General features: G+C 31.5%; 1 protein-coding gene across 2 annotated transcripts in view; it reads right to left on the reverse strand.

The window, feature by feature from the left end:
* Window positions 1–18,364, reverse strand: part of LOC129908330 (ras GTPase-activating protein raskol) — a 73,580-nt gene extending 55,216 nt beyond the window's left edge. Inside the window, exons 1-2 of one of the 2 annotated variants that reach the window (XM_055984747.1) lie at window positions 17,976–18,364; window positions 15,384–17,881 (exon numbers count right to left, since the gene is read on the reverse strand). In XM_055984747.1, the coding sequence (XP_055840722.1) occupies window positions 15,384–17,088 (1,705 nt within the window). In that variant the 5' untranslated portion in view covers window positions 17,089–17,881; window positions 17,976–18,364. The remainder of the gene's footprint in view (window positions 1–15,383; window positions 17,882–17,975) is intronic. The other variant, XM_055984748.1, reaches the window with a different exon arrangement.
* Between the last annotated feature and the right edge of the window lie 6,983 nt (window positions 18,365–25,347).

Genomic DNA, 25,347 nt, shown 5'->3' on the forward strand with positions numbered 1-25,347 from the left:
CTCTATATTTATTTAATAATAAAAAAAAACATGTTTGATTACTAAAAACATAATTTTCACAAAACAAAATTACTTTGATAGTTTAAAATAGCTAACTAGTTAATTTCTAACTTTAGTAGAATTTTTGAATTTTAAAGCGGTTTAGGAAACGAAATTTTTCTGACATTTCAAACTTGTTTCAAATGTGTACTTAAAAGAATTTTTTGCAAGTAAGTTCAATTCTAAGTATTTGAAAAGCCAGGCAATTAAGCGGGGAAGGCAGTTAAGCGAAAGGTACTTAAAAGATGAATTTTATATGAAAAAATCCTTAAAATTTTGGTTCTAAAAAAACAAAGGTACTTATGCGGGTTAGGCACTTAAGCGAGAAGCACTTATCCGGGTTTTACGTATATACTTTTTTGCAACAAAATCAAGAGTAGACATCTCGAAATAATCTTTAAAGGGACAAAACAAAGGAAGGCTGAGATATATTATATCCTTTGTGTGAAGTCCTTTCAATAGTGCATCGTTTAAGTGTCCTTCGTTAATAGATTCAAGGAACAATATGAAACATATACAAATGTACCTAACCAAATGAAAAAAACTTTTTTTTTTAATTTTTTTTGTCATGGAAGAAATCAGTGTGGTTCGATTGGTATTGTGCAAATTGGGGAAGAAAATTGAGTAATTATAGTTCATAGTTCGTTTGTTTTTGAATTTTTGTCTCTGTAATAATGTTATGTACAGAAATGAATACAAAATAATATAGTGTTATCACAGGGACACGCGAAATAAGAGTTCAATTTTATTTCACAATAAACATTTATGTTTTTGTAAATAATACCCTGAATAAGCAGTGAATGCTTTTAATATAAAAACAATTGACTAGGTATAATGCAATTTTCTGCATAGTAAAATTTCTGTTTTTATTAGAATTGTATACTTAACATTTAAATTTTAATATTCACGTAAAATGAATCCTAAACATTTTTGGAAATTTATTAATAGTAAAAAAAGTTCGTGTCCATATCCATCTGTTCTAAAGTCAAATGAAATGTCTAGCCATGACCCTCGAGTTATTACACAACTATTTTCAGACTTTTTTCAAGGCGCCTTTAATTGTGATACTAACAACTGTGATACTTTAAACTGTGATACTTTAAACTGTGATACTTCGATCTGTGATAATTCTGACGAAAATTGTCAAAGATTTGACTTTTTGAAACCTTTTTCATACTTGACTGATATAAACTTTGTTATAAATACTGACAATATTTCAAAGTTTATATCTAATCTTGACGACAATTGTATACCTGGTCCTGATGGTATACCTTCTATTGTTATAAAAAACTGTGCAAGTCAATTATTGTCACCTCTTTCTGTACTTTTTAATTTATCGTTATCTTCTTGTGTATTTCCTTGTATCTGGAAAAAATCATTTATTATCCCTCTACATAAGAAAGGAAAAAAAGACGAGGTCCAAAACTATAGACCTATAGCAAAGTTGTCGGTTATTCCGAAACTCTTTGAGGCTATTATTTGTGAATCTTTGTCTTTCTATGTTAAATCAGTTATTGTCCCAAACAAACGGATTTACAAAAGGCCGCTCTACCGTGACTTTTCTCATGGAATTTGCCGAAAATTGTATTGAGTCATTTAAAACTAAGAAACAGTTAGACTGCGTCTTCACAGACTTCAGCAAGGCGTTTGACAAACTCTCGCATAGAATTTTGTTAAGTAAGTTGAGAGCTCTTGGATTTAATGAAAACTTTGTTAAGTGGCTTCAATCTTATTTATTAAATAGATCATACTCGGTGCTTTTCAATGGTTGTCCATCAAAATACTTTTGTGTTAATTCTGGAATACCGCAAGGCAGCCATTTGGGCCCTATACTTTTTATAATATTCATAAATGACTTACCATCCGTCTTGAAACATTCGAATTGCCTTATTTATGCGGATGATGTTACAATCTTTAAAACCGTCTCTAATGTTCGTGATTGTGAAATGTTGCAATGTGACCTTAACTCATTTTTCGATTGGTGTGTTCGTAATTGTTTGCTTCTTAATGTCAATAAATGTAATTTTATGAGTTTTACGAGAAAACTATCTAAAATTCCTTTCAATTATTTGTTAAATGGAGTTTCCTTGTCGAATGTAAGTCAAGTTTCTGTTCTTGGTGTCTTATTTGATCCTAAACTGGAGTTTATTGAACACATCAATTCCATAAGCAATAAAGCCAATTCGCTTCTCGGTTGGATTAAGAGAGAGTCACGTCAGTTTTCCAATCCTTTTATTGCAAAACAGCTATTTGTAACTTTTGTCAGACCCATCCTAGAGTACGCTTGTCAGGTTTGGTCACCTCATTATGAGTGTCACATAGCGAGGCTAGAACGAGTTCAAAAAAGGTTTTTGCGGTTTGCCTTAAGAGGCTTAGGATGGGACAACCCTTACAACCTCCCCCCATACATAGACAGACTCAAACTTATTGACATGCCTTGTCTTCAGAATAGAAGGTCTTATTTATGTTTTTCGTTCATTGTAAAATTAATTAATGGGAAAATAGACTCTTTGCACCTTTTGTCTCGCATTAATTTTAATATTCCTCAACACAATTTCAGAAATGTCCCCAATAGTATATTAATCTCAAACTATCGTACCAATTACGAACGTTTTTCTCCTTTAAATGTAATGTTCAGTTTATTTAATGTTTTCAATAATAGATTTCATAATTTATTTGACCAATCACTTAATTTTTCTCCTAAATTTCAATCAAATTTTTACTCGATTTTGTAATTTATACCTAATATAATGTTATAATGTTTTGTTAAAATTTGTAAATTAATGTAATTTGAAGCTAGTATTTAGCTGTACTAAATAAATAAATAAAGTAATCTTCCACCAAGTCTATTTCAGGACTTAATTTTCACCTCAAGACACTCAAAAAAATATACTTTAATAAATATTATTCTTTCTATGAAGTTTTCGATGTAGTTACTCTGTTTCTGTCAAATTTAAATTATTTTATGGGTACCCTTTTTAGTTCACCAAATAATTTGTCCAGAAATATTGATAACGCAAGTGTATAGCTGATGGTTTAAAAAAATCTAAAACCAAGTAATATCAAAACAACACGTTGACTCAAAATGAAAAACTTCTTCTTCCACAAATATTTTTCACTAGAATTACATTATAAATAACACAGAAAAAACTTTAGTTTTAATATTTTAAGGTTAAAGTAGTAATTTTTAAGGAGATAAAATAATTTAAGGTTAAAGTAGTAATTTTTAAGGAGATAAAAGTAAAAAATAACGAAGAAAAAAATAACAAAAATAATAAAAAATTATTTTTATTTTAAGTGGAGTGATTGAATATAATTCAATATAAGTTCAAGTGACCTCAACTCCAAAAATTAATAAAGCGTTTCGCCCTTAGTAAGGGTACGACAGATCTAACTGATGAGCCCACTCTCGTACCTGGGCGAAACGCTTTATTAATTTTTGGAGTTGAGGTCACTTGAACTTATATTAAAAGTAAAAAAAGTCAAACTTGTTATTAGGATGAAAATCATTAATTGAGAACAAACAAAAAACAATTCTTAATAAATTATAAAGCTACTCCATGAAGGGGTTTTGTATAATCATTAACATACATTTCTAAAAAGATTTAAAATTTGTACAGCTAATGGTCATTTATTGCACAAATCGTACAACACTTGCTCAACTCATTCGGTATGACAAAAAATATGAATGTTTAAACTCATGGTTGCAGTTTTTGTCCTTAATGGAACACATTTAAAATAGGGTGGTACTTTTATGTTGATATGTATCCCAAACCACATTATATTAAAAAAATTAAGCAAAGAAATATACGTAATTTGATTATACAGGGTGTCCCAAAAGTAATGGATCAAACGAAATATACTGATAGGTCAACTTTAGGACTCTCAGAATTTGGTAACTTGTTCATCCCAAATCCTTACGGTTTTCGATTTAATGCAGTTTTTGTGAAATTTCGAAAAATCCCGACTTTGCAACAGTATTTTGCTTCCTCCGCTCATAATTGATTTTTGTTTTTTACAATTTTTTCACTAAAACATTGCCTAATAATAAGAAATAGTTAATTTATCAACATATTTTTTATTTCATATGCCATTTTTCTGCAAATTAATTAACAGTTTCATGTTTTATAAAAACTCAATTTCTTTCTTTTATTTCAGAGCAACACCCTGAAAATAATTTGTATGGTGTGGCACTGGTTTATTATTTTGAAAACTTGCTGTGTTATTGCAGTTTTCAAAAATGTATAAAAATTTCCAAAGTTGAAGATAGAACTGAAGATATTACAATTTAAAAGCAACAAAACAGACGATTTCAGAGCAAAATAACAAAGAAAAATAAACACATTTTCTCGACTGTTGTTTGTTTATTTCTTTTTGAACAAAAGAATCGATTTTTGTTTGTTATTTTGCTCTGAAATCGTCTGTTTTGTTGCTTTTAAATTGTAATATCTTCAGTTCTATCTTCAACTTTGGAAATTTTTATACATTTTTGAAAACTGCAATAACACAGCAAGTTTTCAAAATAATAAACCAGTGCCACACCATACAAATTATTTTCAGGGTGTTGCTCTGAAATAAAAGAAAGAAATTGAGTTTTTATAAAACATGAAACTGTTAATTAATTTGCAGAAAAATGGCATATGAAATAAAAAATATGTTGATAAATTAACTATTTCTTATTATTAGGCAATGTTTTAGTGAAAAAATTGTAAAAAACAAAAATCAATTATGAGCGGAGGAAGCAAAATACTGTTGCAAAGTCGGGATTTTTCGAAATTTCACAAAAACTGCATTAAATCGAAAACCGTAAGGATTTGGGATGAACAAGTTACCAAATTCTGAGAGTCCTAAAGTTGACCTATCAGCATATTTCGTTTGATCCATTACTTTTGGGACACCCTGTATTTAAAAGCGAACTAATAGGTAATTAAAAAAAAAGCAATAGTTCACTGACTTTAACATAAACCACAATTTTGTTTCTACGACTTTTTTGTACTTAGCATTTACTTATTTGTTACTAAGTAAATATTGTGGCGAGCAAAATTATCTGGTAAGACTTTCACCGATTCTTGTTGATTTCACATAAAATTATCCGAGAGTATGTTTCCTTATTACACTTCTCTAGACTATTATTTATAATTTGTGTCTATCTTTTTATTTTAATTTGATACCCTTAGCAAAATAGCAAACGAAGATAAAAACAAAATCCCTTCAGTTAACATATTTATGTATGTCGTACTTGCAAATTAGTAACCACTTTTTGCCGCCAACACCGCACACTTCGTCACAATAAAAACTATATACTACCAGAAGCATTTATAAATGCCACAAAAATCATGCTGTACGCAATTTGAAAACAAACGAAGCTATTTGAACAGTTGCGTTTGTTGCTTTCTAATATGTACAAGAATTGAGTGTACACTTTATAACAGTGCTGAGTACCATTTTTTACTACACCAAAAGCTTTTATAAAAAAAAAGGTTTTCTCGTTAAAATTACATAAATGCAAGTATCGTTTTTCTTTATACATATAATTATTTAGCTTTTAAATTATTTAATTAATTAATAACTTCATGAAAATGAATTAATGATAATTTGACCAATTATTTGAACTTCATGAAACTGAATATCAAAACTTGAAAATTAATTCGCACCCATTGCAACATTCTTTGATCTTTACTGATTGCAATGGGGTTGCATTGCAATCAACAAAATTTGAGCGGCGCTCTTGAATAAAACGTTCCCATTTACTCGACTTTTGCTATCATTAATTTTTTTTTTTCGAAAAATTAATAAAATTTGTGTTGCCAAATATTTTGCACATTACTGTATGCTTATATGTATTATAATTCTTATAGGCACAAAGTTATTTTCTTCGCCACAATTTACACGCTGACGAACAGACATGCCTAGGTTTTTATTTCCATTTGTTATCTAATCGGTTTCGTCAAAAGATATTTTTAATAGAAGCAGCCCAGCCCGGAGGAGGTCTCCTTATATTCAACTCCTTGGTCTTACATAATTCTTATTATCAACACTGAATATTTCTTATGTGCGATTGTTCTGAATGCGTTGTTTTTATGTTGTTTTGTGAGATGCAAAAAATTACAGCAGTGTATAAACAAAGGAATGTTCTCACAATTATTGTTCAGCCAATAGCTGCGTGCATTTGCTCTTCTGAGACTTGATGTCTGGGCGTTGCTGATGATAACGAAAGAAAAATTCAAAAAATAAATCAAAATGAATACTTTTATTCAGTTTGAGCGTTTCGGAGAGGCTAAAATTAGACTCAAGCGTCCCTTGATTTTTAAATTCAATGCGATAGGTATATTTAGGGTTTCGCAAAGACATCTTTGTAAGAACAGAGTTGCTGAATATAGTTTTGGATGAACTCTGCTAACAACTCAAAATTAATGAAGAATCTATGTAGGAATATTTTTAATGTCAACATTATTTTGAATTAAAGTTATCTTATTACATTTTTCATTTCGGCAACCTCGAAAACCGCTTCTTCGTTTTCAATATAACTCAATATATAAAACTGGTTGATCTTTTCAACTGCTTCCATGTCGACCATTTTTGAGCGACAACTAATGTAACATTGATTTAAAAGAAATCGCAGTTCATAAATTTAGCGGGTTGATATTTGTGACAAACGTCAGTTACATACCTATTTGTAAGGTTGCTGGGTTTGATTTTAATAATTCACCCAATTATGTTTTTGGTATCAAATTCTTATATCTTCAATGTGTTTGTTTTTTGATCGCAGTCAGGAATCGGGTACAACAATTTAAACAAATTATAAATTTTCTTTCTAAGAAATTATCTTAATATTGTAAAGCATCTCTACGGCGTTTTTCGATAAGCTAATAATAAAATTAATAAAATTTAAATTGTATCAAGAAAAAATATCTTAAACCCTCTTCGGCACACGGGTGCGAATTTGGAAGGGCAAAATTTAAAAATTAATGATTTTTCAAAAAAGGTGTTCGCAAAACAGTAGGTATCATTATATAATGGTTACAAAATATTTTTTTAGGAATTGTGAATACAATACATATTGGGATTCTTCGGAAAATTCTAATCAATTTCGTTTGCATATTTTCCATAAAATATTGAAACCGAAAAAAGTTATAACGACATGTAAAAATAAAAACCAAATTCGCACTCGTGTCTGCATTAAAAAATAAATTTTAAGCTTAACGCTTGGGATTTTTTATTTATATTATAACGGTCATAATGTAAGCTACCAGCTATTTCAGGCTTATCCGTTATTTACCGGTCACCCTGTTAAACAAACAAAATCCAACACAAATATCAATAGAAAATGCTTTTTTCAAAAACAAACTGTTTGTGTGCACTTTCAAATCAATCAATTAGATACTTTTGATAACACTTAACTCGTTATGAGATAAAAAAAAATTGATAGAAAACAGAGTTTACCTTTGTTTGGATTGAAGTTCGAATCTAAATTGCGTTGTATTTACCTTCAATAAAATTCATGTTATAGACAAATTTTATCAACGTTCAAGGTATGCAGTTTTTTTTTTTTTTTTTTTTGAAGATAAGAAGATAAGGAGGGTGATAAAGAATTATTTCACAGTGCTGTTTTTGTAAGTTATTTTAGGAACCTCCACCATTTTTTCGACTACAAAATGTATTTTTATATGTTTATGATAAAATTAGGATGAATGGGAATTTTGTTGTTGTTTCCACATTTCAACACAGCGTTCAAATTTATACCAAGATTCAAGTTCAAGAACTACCAAATTCATGCTATATTATATACACTTAGGAGCAAAAAAATGGAATCAAATTTTGCGTTCTGTAAAAACGATAATTGGTTGTGAAGTAATCGACATACATGAATGTTAATGGTACCATTGAAAAGCTTGAAACAAAAGCTTTAAGTCAATGCTAAGAACTCAAAAATCCGTTCGTTGGTTCCATCCATCCAACATAAATGAAGTATGTAAGGAAAAAAAAACTGAAATTAAAATACAAATTATCTGGAAAATTTAACATTTAAAAAAAATTAAGTGCAATTCATTGACAGACAACGCTAATACTATCGTTGGAAAAAAAAAACTGAAATTAAAACAGAGAGTATCTGGAAAATTTAACATTAAAACAAATATGAAGTGCAATTTATTGGCAGATAGCGGTAACACTATCGTATGCATTTTTATGTTTTTACCAACAATTCAAAGTAAAAATTACAAGCTTTAAAATGAGACCATGAGACTTTGAATAAAAATATTTTATCCATGGCAATTTTTGTTTTTAATATAATATAATTTATTTGATTCCGTTTTTTTGCTCCTAAGTGTATATGCAAAGACGCTATTTAAACTCCTTCTTTAATGTCGTTTTCTTTCACTCCAATGAGAGTACCCTTTTAGTACCTACTTATTTTTGCACTTTTGAAGGTTTTGTGTTCTTTGACGTCACAAAACTGTAAAAAAAAAATTACTCCGGAGTAATTTTAGTACTACGGAGTACTCCGGATTTACTCCACATTTTTAGTCAGATTTACACCGATTTGCACACACACTTATGTATTTGAAGTTTGACATTTTAAAATTTTGTTTGAAAAGAGAAAAATGCGAAAAGTTTTTCTTTCAAACTCTTTTGTTATTAACAAAAAGAACCATTTTGAATATTATTTCCTATTATATTATATTCCGCCATATATATTTCTTCCATTATTTTCGTTAATTCTTCACTTTTTCCAAAATGAAATTGAAAACCGAATAAATGAGTTTTTCAGCCAGTGTTCTTCATCAATAAAAAAAAAATCCTGTGCCAGATAAAAAAAATCCCATTTTTTTCTGCGATGATGGGATATTTTTATTTTACAATTATCAAACTAAGGGTGTGTGTCAATTAGGCTGAAAAAAACCGATCAGAAGTATAATGAAAAATATACCAAAAGTAAAAACTAAGTCCGCTTCTAAACGAAGACGCAAGGCGAGAGACGCACATGAGAGCAAGGGAGAAATAAAGTTCGAAAAAAATTGAAGGATGATTTTCGACCGTGAGTCTCCGGTAAAAAAATTTTTGACTCTTTTTGACGTTTCTCTTTGATCTTTTTTGCTGTTCTGCTTTTATTTCGTCTCGTCATACGAAAACAAGAACAAAATAAAACCAAAGAAAATAGCTGTCAAATTTGCGTCTTCAAAAATATACTACGTGTAGAAGCGCGCGACGCCCCGAAACGAAAATCAAAAGGAAATTCGAAGATAATTTCTGCGCCTTGAGTCTTCGTGTAGAAGCAGACTTATCAACGAACGCTTATTATGCTTCATATGTCTGCTTCTACACGAAGACGCAAGGCGCAGAAATTATCTTCGAATTTCCTTTTGATTTTCCCTTCGGTGCATCGCGCGCTTCTACACGTAGTATTTTTTATAAGATGCAAATTTGACAGCTATTTTTTTGTTTTATTTTGTTCTTGTTTTCGTATGTATTTTTATTCCAAAATAAGCACCAAAATATACAAAAAAATAACTTCAGGGGACTCTATGTGCAACGAAAACATTTAAATAAATTGAAAAAAGTTACTATACAGTATACACCCAAATAATATACATCCGACGAAGCGAACTCTGCCACCGACGAAATCAATTAAAGCAAAACAGCAAAAAAAAAAAAGAACAAGAACATTTGTTTCAAGGAAATTATCCATTTTTGTCTTGTCACACACACAATTACAAAAAAAAAATTTACTCTCACTAGTTCCATCACTCCAGAAAAAATAGTAAAAATTTAGAGTACTCCTTAATAGAGTGAAAGAAAACGACATAAGCTAATCCAGCTTTCTATTATGTATATACACGAATCTTTCTCATTCTCATCACACATGCACAATGCGTATGCATCATCTTTTGTCAAAAAATTATCTTAATCAATTCCATTGTCAAGTGGATATCTGTTAGTGTTTTTTTGAAAGCAAACATATATGTATATTAGGGTGTCCGTTATTTCCCAAAGTGATGTTTTCGGGGGAGACACCTCCTAGATCGAAAGTTTAGGGCCTAAATAAGGGGAAATTAGCAAAACAAAATTTTTTGGAGGTCATTAACCCGTGCCTCTAAGGTCATACTTTCCCCATACAAATTTGTATGGGAAATTTTTAACTCATAAATAAATTTTGTTTTCTCTCGAGTTAAATCATCTATTTTTAAAATGTTTGTTGATTCTGGTTGGAAAATAGTTCCTTTAAAAGATTACATTCAAAATTTCCCGTTAAAAAATTTTTTTTATATTTTATTTCGGTTTTTGCTTTCACCTATCACATAATTTTAAATGCAGCTTTATTGGTTTTTAATTCTTTTCAAATATTGCATTCAAAAATTTGTGTATAAAACAAAAATTTTAATTTTTTAAAATTTTTTTTTGAAATTTTTGCCGTTTTTATACGTTTAAATTTATTTTTTTCGAACTACAAAAGATATGTTTACAATATTTTTATTGAATTTTGTTTAAAAATTATTCACCTTAAAAATGACATCAAAAAAGTTGCAAACAAGAAAGGGTAAAGTATTTAATAATATTTATTTAATATAAAAACGGCAAAAATTTCAAATAGAAATTTAAAAAAATTAAAATTTTTGGTTTATACACAAATTTTTGAATGCAATATTTGAAAAGAATTAAAAACCAAAAAAACTGCATTTAAAATTATGTGATAGGTGAAAAGCAAAAACTACGAAAACAGCTTGTAATTTTAAAAACCGAAATAAAATATAAAAAAAATTTTTAACGGGAAATTTTGAATGTAATCTTTTAAAGGAACTATTTTTCACCCCCGAAAACATCACTTTGGGAAATAACGGACACCCTAAAGTACATTGTTGCTTGTCCTCTCAGTTAAGTAACAAATTGAAATTTATTAGACCTCGTCTGCCATAATCTATATCGAAATAAAGACTTTCTTGTGAACTTTTTTATACCTACGCTTGCAAAGTTGATGTTTGAATTTCCTTGTTGAAAATTGCGTGACCCAGGATCATGTTAATTTAAGAAACGCAGTTTGGTGCATGCTTATGATTACATGTTAATATGACATTGTGTGGTTGTATTTGTGCACGACTTCATGCATCAGGCTGTAACATTATCATATATATCGTGGGAAATTTGTTAGCTCTTCAGTTTTATTCATTTAATTGAATTGATGTCTTGTTAAATTTTAACAATTTAATAAAGAAATATAATTCTTTTTCCAAGTGATTTTTTTGCATTAAAAAAAACTATAAACAAAAATTTTAATTAACTAAATTCTTATATTGTTGATGTAATATTTGCTTTCAATTCTCTTGAGAATATACAAAATACCATTAAAATAAAACCTATTAGTCATACCTGAGGCATTTCTTAAGAAAAAAGAACACAACAACAATTTTATTGGTATCTGTTATTAGTCATCCTCTTTGCCACCACCAGATAACTCTTGATTGGGTTAAGGTAAATATACGTCAGATACTTACAAACATTTATAGCGACAGCATTATACTTTATTCGAAACTGGATTTGTACCTCCAGTCGATTGAAAAAAAAAAAATCTGTTTTTTATTTTTTGTTTTGTTTTGGTGGGGAATGAAATACGAAATCGAAGTATACGGAGAGGGAGAAACAAATATTTTTGGACTCCGATTCACACCCACAAGAGTTTGTAACAAATATTTTGTTTTGTGTACTAAAATATCAAAATGCGACATTTGAACTTGATTAATGAACAAACATATTTCATTTTTATTTCATTCGTACAATACAACCAAAGGTCAACATTTCTTCCACAAATACAAATGAGAAATGTTTTATTTTAAAAATATTTATATCCATAAACGGGTTCTACTTTCAAAGATATAATATTTAGAATGTGAGTTAAAGACAACCAATTCTGTTTACCTTATAACTAATTCTAGAATTTCTATGCAAGCTTATATTAGATACTTCTGAAAAGCGTTATCTTGACGAACTATCAGATTTTAGTTAAAATGGCCTACAATCCTTTGTGTACATTTTGATATATTTTTCTATAAATTATACTTTGCAATTTCATAACTATTTTAAAAATAAATGCATATTTTTCTTACAAATTTCAAATAATGATCTACTTTAACATTTTTATGCTATCGAATAACTTAAAAGTACTTATTTATTATTAGCCGTGTTTTATAGGTAACTGAGTAGTTAGCTCAGTAAAATTTTGAAAGGGAAACAACAACAAATGATTGCTAAGGATAAACAAAAGTTTTTTATTTGATTGTTTACAGAGAACATTTTTTTCTAAACTTATACATTGCTGACCTTTCAACAATAAATGTTTATTATTAATTAATAAAAGTAATCGTTTATTGTTGTTTACAGCATAAAATGGTTACTCAGTAAAACACTGAGTACCAATAAAACACGGCTAATGTTGACATTAGCTGTGTTTTTTTTGTCTATGTATTGTGTTTTGTTATTATTTAAGTAATTTTTTAGATATGTTGACAAATCGCAGCTTTATGACTTAAGAAATAGAGAAGATTTTAGACTTAATCACTATGTAGTAAATATTACGTAAAATATGTAGCATATTGTATAAAGTTGTCATTTATTCAATTAACATCCTTATGAAGCAAAAAATGAAAATACATATGTATGTACTTACTTACTTACATACTTAGGGTGACCAGCGCCGTAAGGCGGCTACAATCCGCTGTGGATTTGGGCCTCAACCAACAAGCTTCGCCAGCCAGCTCTATCCTTAGCTCGCTGCTTCCAGTTGCGCACGCCAGTGCGTTGAGGTCCCCTTCCACTTGGTTGCGCCACCTCAGACGAGGTCTTCCTCTACTGCGCCGTCCCTCTGGGTTGGAGTCGAAAACTTTCCGGGCCGGAGCATTGTTGTCCATGCGCTCCACGTGACTAAGCCATCTCAGGCGCTGCACCTTCACTCTCTTGGCTAGGTTAGCGTCCTTGTATAACCCGTAAAGCTCGTTGTTGTATCTTCTTCTCCAATCACCATCTATACACAAGGGACCAAAAATCGTACGAAGAACTTTTTCTCGAAACAATCCAAGATGTTTTCATCCGCTTCTGCACCATATAGCAGGAGTGGGATGATAAGGGTCTTGTATAGGGACACCTTAGTTGGTCGAGAGAGGGCTTTGTTGGTCAATTGCCTTCTCAAACCAAAGTAGCAGCGATTGGCAAGAGTAATTCTCCGTTTGATTTCAGCGCTGATGTTGTTGTCCGTGTTTATAGCGGAGCCTAGGTAGATGAAGTCTTTTACTGCCTCGAAGTTATGGCTGTCGATGGTGACGTTTTGTCCAATGCGTCGGTGTTGAGTGTCCTTTTTTGACGACAGCATATACTTGGTTTTGCCCTCATTGACCCTTAAACCCATTTTTGCCGCTTCCGTTTCAATGCTTACAAAAGCGCCATTGACATCACGCTGAGTTCTTCCGATTATGTCAATATCGTCGGCATATGCAAGATGGTGCCTCTGGTGTTCACGTTTGAGTTCTGTATAATTCTTTCAAGAACGATGTTAAAAAAAATCGCATGACAGTGCGTCGAGGCTCCTACGGGGGGCACCTTTGACTTTTGCAATGTGAGCACAGTTTTACGTTGATTTTGGGGAAATATACATATATTAAATAAATTATTTAAAAATAAATCAACATCGATTAATTTTGATTAAGATTTAAATGGAGAGATTTTTTGAAATATTTTATGGTTTTTGTTTTTTCTTCTTTTTTTTAGAAAATGATTTTTTTTTATTTATATTTTTCTTTATATTGTTAAGTAGATTGTTTAAAACCAAAAATGTATTTTTTTTTTCTAATCAAACAATAGACGAGCAAGATCTACTGATAGTTTTAAAAATATAATGCACACGATATTGGGTTTAATCCACCATTGTCAAATGTACCCCTTTTAAAGGCGAATGTGCCCCGGTCTCGGGGCACTTTTGACAAAATGACTTTTTTTAACAAAAACATTATTTTTTTAAATGTTGAAATGTTGTAAAACAAAAAAAAACTACTGTTAGTAGGTATAATCTTGAATAGTCAATAAATCAAAAAAAAAAAAAAAATAAAACATTGGAAAACAATAAAAGTTTTCGAAAGTACAGACCTTTAAAAACTAAATGTAAAATGTACCCCCGTCTCCACTAGTTAAATAAATAGTTTTTTTGCAGGCTTTTAGTCAATTTTTTATTTTCGGCGCAACGTTTCATCAGGCAAAAAATTTGTTTTTTTTGTCCGAAACGTTGCGCCGAAAATAAAAAATTGACTAAAGGCCTGCAAAAAACTATTTTTATTTAAATAAAAAGGTCACATTAATAAATACTAAAATTAAAACTAGTACATAGTTTCTGAAATTAAAAAACAAATTAAAAAAAGTCTCTAAAATAGTAACTGATTTGGCTTAATAACTGACTTAATTTAATTTCGTACATTTCATATTTCGGTTAGAAGGCAAAAGTTAATTCCATAGCCACTGCACTGTTTTTCCTCTTTTTTTCGAAAAAAAAGGCTGATACATGTCGGAAGACTAACTGGTAGACCAGAATGTGTGTCTGTGGCTTGTGTCTTGTGTCGCTGTCAAAGTTAAAAACTATGAAATTAGTATATTGGTGCCAGAATACGTAGCTGTGGCTGTGGCAAGGAAATTCGCTGTGGTACAAGTCGAGTCGACTTTTACTTCAAGCTACAAGCGGAATGACTTTTGACGTTTCTAATGTGGTTACTCAGTTAAAATTATTTTTTTTTTTCAAGGCAATTGACATTTTTGTACGCCACATAATTCTGTTCATCTTTTCTACATTTTGAGCGAATTTATTTGACATCTTGTACCACGACGTTTTTCTTTGCTACAAGCGAATTTTAATTCTGTTCAACCAGTTATGTATTTGTTATCACTATAAATTAAACTGCTCATGCTATTGACATGAATCGGTTACCTTTCTATCAAAAAATCTTCAGATTGAAAAGTAAAATGGGTAAAGTTTGATTATTATAAAAAGAAAAAACCAAATTGTTTTGTACCTGCATAATGTATGTCCAAAAACCAACAAATTTTATTATTTGCAGAAAGTTTTTTTTGTAAAGCGACAGACTCTCAGTCTATTTAAATTCCGATAGCGATAACATTGCGTTCAATTGCTCTATTGAGATAACACCACCTCGTTTTCGTCGCCGTCTATTCAACATTACAACAGACAAACTCAATTTAAAAAATGTAATTCCAACTTGTATTCTGCTATTATCATTCTTATTATTATCATTAGGCCTTTGCCCCCCTACATTATAAACATCAACTAATAAACTCCATACATCCAACAAACTTACCCGAATGAATGCCCGCATCTTCGTCATCATCCATTGTTGCCCGCATTGATGATTCTACATCATATTCTGTCTGCTCGTGATGACTGCGATTATAAATGCTGCTTTCTAAATTGCATTCTTGCGTTGAACCATTTTGCTTTATTATATCCACAATTTTAAAGTGCTCTCTTATTAACTCCACACACCGATCTGACCTAAAAAATCGCTGTAGCAATTCCAACGACAACGGACGAACATCGTATGCCAAATACAAAGCCAAGTTATGACTGTTCGTGCAGCTCGCACTTAAACCTGCTGCCGCCGCTGATCCAGCAGCTGTTGTCCCCGACGACGAGGTAATCGATTTTAGCAACGAATTGCTTCGCGATAATTTTGTCGAGTGTGCGCGACGTATAAAACTTAACGACTTTTTAGCCGGAGACGAAGACGTTCCCAATGTCGCTTGTTGTTGTTGTGGCGAAGTAATTGACGTATCAGACGAAAAACTCTTAGTCGCGGTTAATTTCCCTCCACCGCCACCACCACCAATGGTAAGTGGTACAGACGAAGCCGAGGCCGACTGCATTAGTTTTGGTGTTGACTTTAACAGGAAGAGATTTTTCGGCGGAAACGTATTTGATATGACAATACTACTGCTGCCAATTTTACTGCAATTACTCGTTCCTAATTGCGAATTTGGATAAAAACTACTTACTCCAGCAGTCGAGCCCTGTCTCAGAGCAACTGAAGGCGACAAATTTTGAGGTAAGGTGCTAGCTTTTGCACGGCAGTTACTCACACTCAAATTACTCACACTACTCATCATTGTTGTATTGGTTTTGGGTCTGTGTTGTTGTTGCGGCACTGATAATATATTTGTGCGCGAACGTGACTTCATCATTTTTATCGGAGTCGATGTATTCGTTTGCATGCGACTTATCTCTGAATCATCGTCATCGTAATCGCGATTTCCAGCTATCACTGCTGTATCTTCGTCCGCCATCATAATATCGTCATCCAGTTCGGCGAGCAATCGATTTAAAGAAAGGCTTTTATTTAGAGGTGGTGGCTCTTGTGCCTGCGCCACTTGGGGTGGTTGTGATTTTTCTGGTGTATCATCTTGATCCAGATTTATGCTGTTCATCACAACTCCATATCGCTTAGTCTTTGATGCATTCGAAAGCTTCTTCACAGGAGTACTTGTTTTACTGCCAGTCGTTGTACTGGCATTGCTAACGTTGCTATTTCGGTTACTGTTCTTGCTGGAAGCAGGAGTCTTGGCAGTTGCCGCCTTCACAAACTCTCCACCATCACTGTGGTCGTCATCGTTCAGATCGACATCTGCCATCCCAGTGATGCTCCAGTTGAAGCCACATGGGGGTGACATTTTGTGAGATTTGTTATTGCTAGTGCCAAATAGTGAAATTAGCTTAGAATTCTTTGCTGGGGATAGAGTAATTTTCTGTAAATTCGTGAGGCTTTCGCTGTCACTTAGACTGGGAGGTCGTTGTGTGTTTTTGGTTGTGTCTTCGTCGTCGTCTGTTATAACTAATGGCACATAGAAGGTGGAACGACGTCGGGCAGAACGATTTGACGCCGAATCGACAGACGATGTTGATGTTGCTGATGACAGATAAACAGCAAGTGGTGTACTTGCTGGTGTTGTTGTGGTGGTAGAGTTTGAATTATTAGAATGCGTTTGTCGTTGTTCGATAGTTTGCAACATTTTTTTATTATTTATATTTCTTTATTTGCGAAAGTTTGGGATTTGTCATTTTGTATGGCACAGTTTTTTTTATTGTAATTTTTTTCCAGAATCCAAACAAACAGGAAAATGCCAAACAACGTCACGACGAAATAAATAAAAATACAAAAAGGAAAACAACAAACACGTTCCACTACACGCTAAGCGGGGTAGAGCGGTCGCACAGGTTATGGGACAAGAAAACGGAAAATATTCAAAAAGCTACACAAAATAACACATAAACAAACAAATTAAAATATATATAATGGAGGAAATATTAAAGCCGTTTGTCTTGCTTTGATGCACTTTCAATGCATTTTTTGTTTCATTCTTGTTTGACTGGTTTGGCTGTTCTGTAGTATGTGGAGTTAATATACACGAAACACGACTGCGAGGGAGCTAGGGACTTTTTTTTTAACAAGTTTTCTTTGTGTTCAAGCCTATCGGAATGCGTTGGGTACTTTTTTTTTGTTGTGTTGTACATACCCACTTTTTTCGAGTATTAAAGATTTCTGATTTTGTAACTAATACATAAGAACCACAATTGTTTACTTATTTTGGTGATTGAGAAAAAATTATAAACAAATTAATAAAAGAATAAAATAAAAATAAAATAACGAAAATTATCAGGGCAACGTCACATAAACGATCGAACGCGTCACCAGTTAAAACTCAACTGAATACTGAAGTAAAATGAGTCGAATTGGGTTTCATTTTCATGTCATCGGCATTTTTTCCTATTCTTCTTTGGGCACCATAATCGTTCGTGAATTGCCTTGGAAAAATATATGGTAAACAAAAACAAATAGAAATACACTCAAGAGATTAAATGAAATGAGTTTGAGTGTTTTTTGTTGCTCAATGCTCACTCTCTGTCAAAGCTGCCACTTTAACAAAATAGAGTTTTCGTCGGCTGGATGCTATCTTGTTCAATGTCCATTATTCAAAATGTTGGGGAATCGATGTTTGAAGTTCAGATTAAAAATTTTAGTTTATGTCAGAAAGTTTTTGATTGGTATTGATTTTTTGCTGAAAGCCTTGATAATTTTGTTTTTAAAACATGAAACAGAACTTCTGTAACTGGAAAAATAAAATACAAAGAATGAAATGGTTTGCGCCAAACTAAAGAGCATCCCAAAATTATGAAGACTGCATTCCTAACTCAAAAAAATGGCCTTTAGCCGACGGACGATTTGACGTGATAACGTCTTGACTTATAAATCGACGATTCCTGGCTTCATCATCGAAAAAAGTGGCCATTTTCTCCTGTTAGTAGTTAGCAGTGTAGTATTATAGATTGCAATTCAAAATTCAAATTAAACTATTAGAGATAAAACAAAATCTACTATAGAAAGGTTATGTTTAAACGTGAACACAAAGAAAGGATTTTAAAAATTCTATCATTAAATAGGGTCAAAAGGGCTTAATATGGGGATGGTAAAAAATAATTTTTTTTTCTAAACGGTAAGTCTTTGAAGCCTAGTACGCAGCTGAAGCTAAATCCAGAGCCGGTTTTAGGGGGGGGCAGCCTGGGCCGTCGCCCAGGGGCGCAAGAATTGAGGGGCGCCGCAGGCGCCCCGAACTTTAACAAAAGTTATATAAATAACGAAGTCTTTCCAATCGATGTTTTATTTTTTTTTAACATTCACAAAGGCGCCCCAATTTTTTTCTATTTTACATTTTCAACGGCGCTCGTATTGTTTGTCCTAAACTTTTTGAAGAATGAAGGCGCCCCCCAATTTGGGGTTAATTTATTTGGCTTCCGGAAGGACAATGGTGTCCAAAATCTTCGTTCATCTTTGAAGAACAAGGCGCCCCAATTTCTTTTGACAGACTAAAGCAATCCTAATATTCCTCCTACCAATTTAATTTTTGCAAAGGTGCCCCTATAATAATGAATAAGGAAAGAGAAGGGAGACGGACAGAATCCCGAAATTAAAAATCCAGAAAGCCCAAAATCCAGAAAACCCTAAATTCCGAAAACCCAAAAACACAAAATCCCGAAAACCCACAATCCCAAAATCCCGAAATCCCGAAAACCCAAAATACAGAAATGCCAAAAATTGACAGCTTCTCCATTTCTCATAAAAACTACGTTTGTGTGTGAGAATAAAAAAATAGGTCTGTTCGTTGTTCCCCCCTCCAGGGCACTCTAAGTCATTTCAATTAACTGTGAAAAAAATCAGAGTTTCTCGGGTTTTCATTTTACATCGAACACCTCAGAGCTTTAGTTTCATCAGCGAACATCGAACACAGAGGAAATAACTCTGGTTGAAAAAGGAGCTACAAAAAACGCTTGACAACGAATTCGGAGCGACCCAGAGTGCCCTAGAGCTCACAACGAACAAACCTTATACTTATAAAGGTATGTTGTTTTCGATTGGCCGTCCGGAAGCGCCTGGAATCATTCAGAAGCCTGCTGCAAGTTTTTTATTCTCCTAGTGAAAAAAACAAAAAAAAATTATTTGATTTTTCACCAATACAGATATTAAATTTTAGAATTGGGTGGAAGCGATTCAAACTTTTTTATTCGATTGAGTGATTGCAATCGAAAACGATATTAATGTACCTAGTTGAAAAAGTTTTTGAAAAAATATTGTTCAAATAAAACCAACTGTACCTAATCTTTAAATGTGTTTAAACAAAAAAGTCAGAGATATAGGTAGTCTTGTCAATTGAGCCTAAATGACATGAATAATTAATTTTTTTTTTAAGTTAACCTTTTTAAGTTAATACACTGCACATTTTTAATAAATGCATTAACAAGTATATGAGAGGTAAGACATAATCTGCTATTGCTTTTTTTCGTGATTTTAAAAAATTGTTTTTAGATGAATTTTTTTTTAGAGGCGCCACTTGCAATCTTGCCCAGGGGCGCTGGTAGTGCTTAAACCGGCACTGGCTAAATCCTGAACGAAATTTAATTTTTTTGTCGCTTTTCTTTTCGCTTAAGCTGCATTTCTACTAGGCTTGAGAGTTTAATTTTTTTTAATCGATGGATAAATTTGTTACAAGAATGGTTGTATACAGTAAAATTTCAAAACTGAGTTAGGAAAGGTTTTCTCAGTTTAAATTTCGACATGGTTGGCTTTAAAAAATTGTAACTTATTTTGCTGGCGTCTTACATTTATTGAGGCACATATGTAATTAAAATGGCATAAGAAGCTTTCGGGTTATATACAATTTTTTATAGGTTTTGATATAATATATTATGCAAACTGATTGCATTCAAAAAATTCCATATCGGACGGACATGATTGTGATAAATATTTTAAGCTGATAGTACAAGATTTGTAGTAGGTTGTCAGGTTAAAACATTGACAAAATGTTGTGCGAAAAAAAAAACAGTTAATTTTTTTTGCTTTTATGAAAAAAATTGATGTTTAAAAAAATCATTAATATACTTTTTACACACCATATTATAGACTTGAATATACTTACATCGTTTTATTCCTTAGAAAAAAATATTAAACTTCAAGATTGTATAATTTTTGGTAAACTTTTCATTTAAAATATTAGACCAAATAATAAAGGGAAAAAAGTACTGGCACAGATAATAAATTATACAGAAATGATATATGAAACTGAAATTGACCAAAAAAGAGCTTTTCCAAAAGCTTTAAAGTATTCAGTAAATACACACAAAATCATCTCGCTCATCTTTTTTTTCTTGAGAAAAACCTCTTCTTTCCTATGAGAGTGAGTGGTATTAGGTTAGTAGTTACCTAATTAGTAGGTACCTAACTCTCAAAAATTATTATTATCGTGTTTAGTTGGCAATTGTGTACCCAGGTATTTAAACATTTTAAATGAAGGATTACTTTTCTTTATGATAAGTAAAGTCAGAAAATTAGCCGCATTTCTTTGTCGGTGATAGACTACTAATGAGTAGATGATTTTTACAATAATACTTAACACATGATCTTCTGCTTGAGTAATGTTTGCTGGAAATGGGGGGAATTGAACTTTCACTGAAGAGAACTATTTTTGAATGTCTATAGGGGTTTTTTTTTTAGTGCAGAACAGAGTCTGAACTGTCAAAAATAAAGTCGTGTTTTTTGTTCAGAGCCTCAATATTTGTGTATCTTTTTTGTCTTGAAATCGTTCAGAGCTTGTTCAAAAATCGTACTTAGTAATTTTTTGAGTTATGGGCTTTCAAAAAATAATCGAAAAAATGGTCACACTGCCGTGACTACAAATCTTCAGTTTTCTCAGCTGAATCAGATTTGAAGAAAATATGACTTTTTTGACCAACTAAGTACTCAAAAATTTTGCATGACCCTGATTCAATGAACCGCAGTGTAAAAAAATGTAGGTACTACGATATTTTGGAAAGTTACCTTAAAAGCTGGTTTGTTCAATTTTCTTTTCAAAATTGTTTAACATTGTTGAGAATATTCCATAAATAACGGAAACAAAAATGTTTTTATTAAGAAATCTTACTTTTTTTATTAGGTAATTTTTCCATACCTACCTTGTTTTCTGTTTATAATGTTCTAAAGGACATTATAGTTTCTTAAATATAGTCTGATAGTAAATATTAGAAAAAACATTTAGTAGTTTCCTAAAAATAGTTAAACCTTTTAAAATTTAATAGGTAGTGTTTTTTTCTTCAGCATGGTGGCAAAGGCAAATGCCAAATAAAAGTTGTTGAGATTGTTTAGATATGACTGAAGATATTTCTGTCAATAATTATTACCCACAAAATGTTGCTAAATATTTTGTTCGATTTTTTTTTTGTCAATTTTTTTTTTTTATGTATAATACAATTTTTATTAAAATCGCGAGCGCGTATATCCTGTATTTTTTTGTACAGTTTGAATTCCCATGAATATAATTAGTATTCTGGTTTTAAAATATACATTTTGTATGCATTCTATGTTATAATTAAAAACTATACGCATTCTGTATGCACTTTTTTTTTAAGACCATGCAACTCAAAGCATCCCAATATTGTTCACAACTAACGACATGTTGACAGGAGGTGCATGCTATATGAATACATTTAATAGTTTGACGGTAATTGAAAAGGATCAATAATTTAATCCTCTTATTAAGACCCCTTTAGACCACAATTTTTTTTTGGCAAGGATGCATCATAGAATTTTCATTGAAACTCGTTTCTGTTTTTGTGAAAGCCCTGCGCAATATCAAATGCAATGTAAGCTATTTTTCATTTTCGTGGTGTAAAAAAATTTGCATACAAAAAACTGAAGTGATGACTGACTTTGAATTTGGATTACGTACCTACATACTTATTCAGGAGGTTGAAGAGGGTTAATTATGTTGGACATGCGGATATTCATTCGAAATGTTTAGAATCTTTATTTTACTTTTTAATAACGACGGACGTCATGATGTGTTTTGCAAATTCATATATACAAAAATTGTCCTCACTCCATGCTAGATATTATATTAATGAAACGCGAACAACTGAACACAAAACTGCTACTTTGTGATGATTACTCTTTTAGTTGACCAATCTAACAAAAACACACCTTTTGAATGCGCAGTAGCAGCAGCTGGTAGGACCTGTGTTAATGTAGTCATTGTCCCCTTTTTTCTTTTGTTAAAAAATAAATCAATAACAAGGTAACAAATGCCTTAGATGGCATACTCCGGGTAAGCTGAAAAGGTTCACAATTTTTCTGAGTCCTATAAAAGATGAAAGTGAAAGAGTGTGTTCACTAAATTTATACAATAAATTTGTTGGACAGAACTTTAATGTCAAAGGCTTGATTCTCTGTAGTATAATCAAAACATCAAAATATAAAAGTAAAATTATAAAGATAGGTAGGTACCGGTACCTATAGTCCGGTCAATTTAGACATCCGAGGTTACATTAATTCCCAGCAAGCTGAAAATTGGTAGGATTGAAATCTAAAAAGTCCTCATCGATCCGAGACCTGGAAAAAAATTTACTTAGGGTCAAAGGTCACAAAAACTGGTTTTTCACGATTTTCAGCAAAACGGTAAGTCTTATCAAAAAATTTTCAATGCAAGAATTGTAGACCTGAATATTATATATAAAAAGTGTCATGACACTTTTTTTCCTAGGGCCCACCGTTTCTTAGGTATAAAGATTCAAAAGGTTGAAGTTGAGTTGTAATCGTCATAATCAGGGTTATTCTGAAAAAAACTCCCAACTGAAAAGTTCCTAAAATGTCATTATTTTTTTAGCTTGAATTTCGTTCTTCCATGGTTAACCCTTTCGAACCCAAGCTATGAAAATCAAAATTAAAAAATGTTTTTTCGGTATTATCGGGTCAAAAACATCACAACTAAGAAATATGAATAGCAAAAAGCTATTTTTTAAAATAATTAATAGCATAACTAATGTGTTTTTCTCATGTTACATGTAAGTAACATGCACTGCCTATGACCACCAAAAAAAGTCGGAGAACTGAGAAAATAACTTTTTATGAAACTATAATGTATGCTACTTCTTCTTACCAAAAAAACAAAACACTTTCTGCATTAACATTTTTTATATCTTTTTTTCAAAATTATTACCATATATACAAAAAAAATTTTTTTGCAAAAAAAAAAAAAAAATGTGAATTTCAGTCCCTTTCTCGATAAAAAAAAATTAAAGGTATGATATTTGACTAACTTTTTGTAATAATCCAGTAACTAGGCATTATTATCTTTCAATTAAGCCATCGTAACATAAAAAATTGTTTAATTTAATATTTTTTACGAATTTTTAAAAAAATGTTACATGAGAGTAACGCTGGGTCCGAAAGGGTTAAGAATATGGGGAAGGCAAACAAAAATGGAAATTTTCACCATTTTTCCGATTGGGGCCCTTCTCCCGAAACCATTTAAATCAGTTAAAAAAATATTGGCTTTTTTTCGTTCAGTGTATTTTAAATTTTATCATCTTATGTTTTCGTTCACTTCAACCACGAATGAGTGAATTTTATTTACTTCTTTTTTTTTTATAATTTTCTACAATAATTGGATGAGTACATAAACACTTTAAAAATTCCATATATATATAATATATATATTGCACATTTTTCTTAAAAAAAAATTTGAAATCTGTTTTTCGATGCAAAATGTAAAAAAAATATTTTTGGTGTACAAAGAACGGTTTGAATCTCAACCCGACTAAGTGTCAGACGATGACCTTTTCAAAGAAAAAAACTCCTAGTATGTATGATTACAAGATATCTCATCAGTCATCACACTTTACTCCGTGTGCATAGCTTTAAAGACCTTGGTGTTAACTTTAACTCCAACCTCGATTTCACAGAGCACATGAACCTGATTGTAAACAAGGCCAATTCTATGTTAGGTTTTGTCAAGCGTTAGTCGAAAGAGTTAAGGGACCCTTACGTTACATTAGCTCTTTACAACTGTTTTGTTCGCCCCCACTTAGAATACGCATCTCAAGTTTGGACACCTTTTTGCAGCATACATATAGAAAGAATAGAATCAGTCCAACGTAATTTTATTCGTTTTGCCTTAAAAGGCTTACCATGGACGGACCCTTTTAACCTTCCTTCCTATGAGCATCGAATTAACCTACTGCAGATCCAAACCTTGTCTCAAAGGAGAGTTAATAACGACCTTGTATTTATTCATCAACTTATAACGGGTGTAATTGATGGCCCTGATTTGCTCAATTATATTAATTTTAACTACCGGAGAGGTGCTTATAACTTTCGTAGCTTAGATTTAATAAAATTACCCCAACACCGTACTAATTATGGTATGCATGTGCCCTTAACTCGCATGTGTAAGCTTGTAAATTTGAATACTAATCTGTTTGATTTTAATATTAATAAAACTAGTCTAACAAAAAATACTAAAAACCAGTGTACCACGCTCATAAACTTTTTTTTTGTATTTATGTTTAATGTTTACTGATTCTTTTCTCATTTAATGTCTTTATACCTAATTTTATGTATTTATGTATATTGAATTATTTTTATACAAAACATTTTTGTTTTAAAATTTTGACAATTTCTGAAAATTAAACATGAAATATTAAATTTATTTTTTTGTTCATTTTAGATTTTTTTATTTTGCATAGATATAATAAATGCTTGTACTAAGCAGTCCCAATCTTTGACCTTCCTTTGATATTCGTATCACCATTCTCTTTACTTATTTAGTTCTTTTTAATTTGTTTTTACCTTCAAAAAACACTAAAAAGTGCCGATACGATAATCATCCGCAAATGACTTCGTACTCGGTGAAAATGGACCCCAGCGCGTGCGGTATCTGGGGGGG

This window comes from Episyrphus balteatus, chromosome 2, assembly GCF_945859705.1.
Source record: "Episyrphus balteatus chromosome 2, idEpiBalt1.1, whole genome shotgun sequence".
Taxonomy (NCBI): Eukaryota; Metazoa; Arthropoda; class Insecta; order Diptera; family Syrphidae; genus Episyrphus; species Episyrphus balteatus.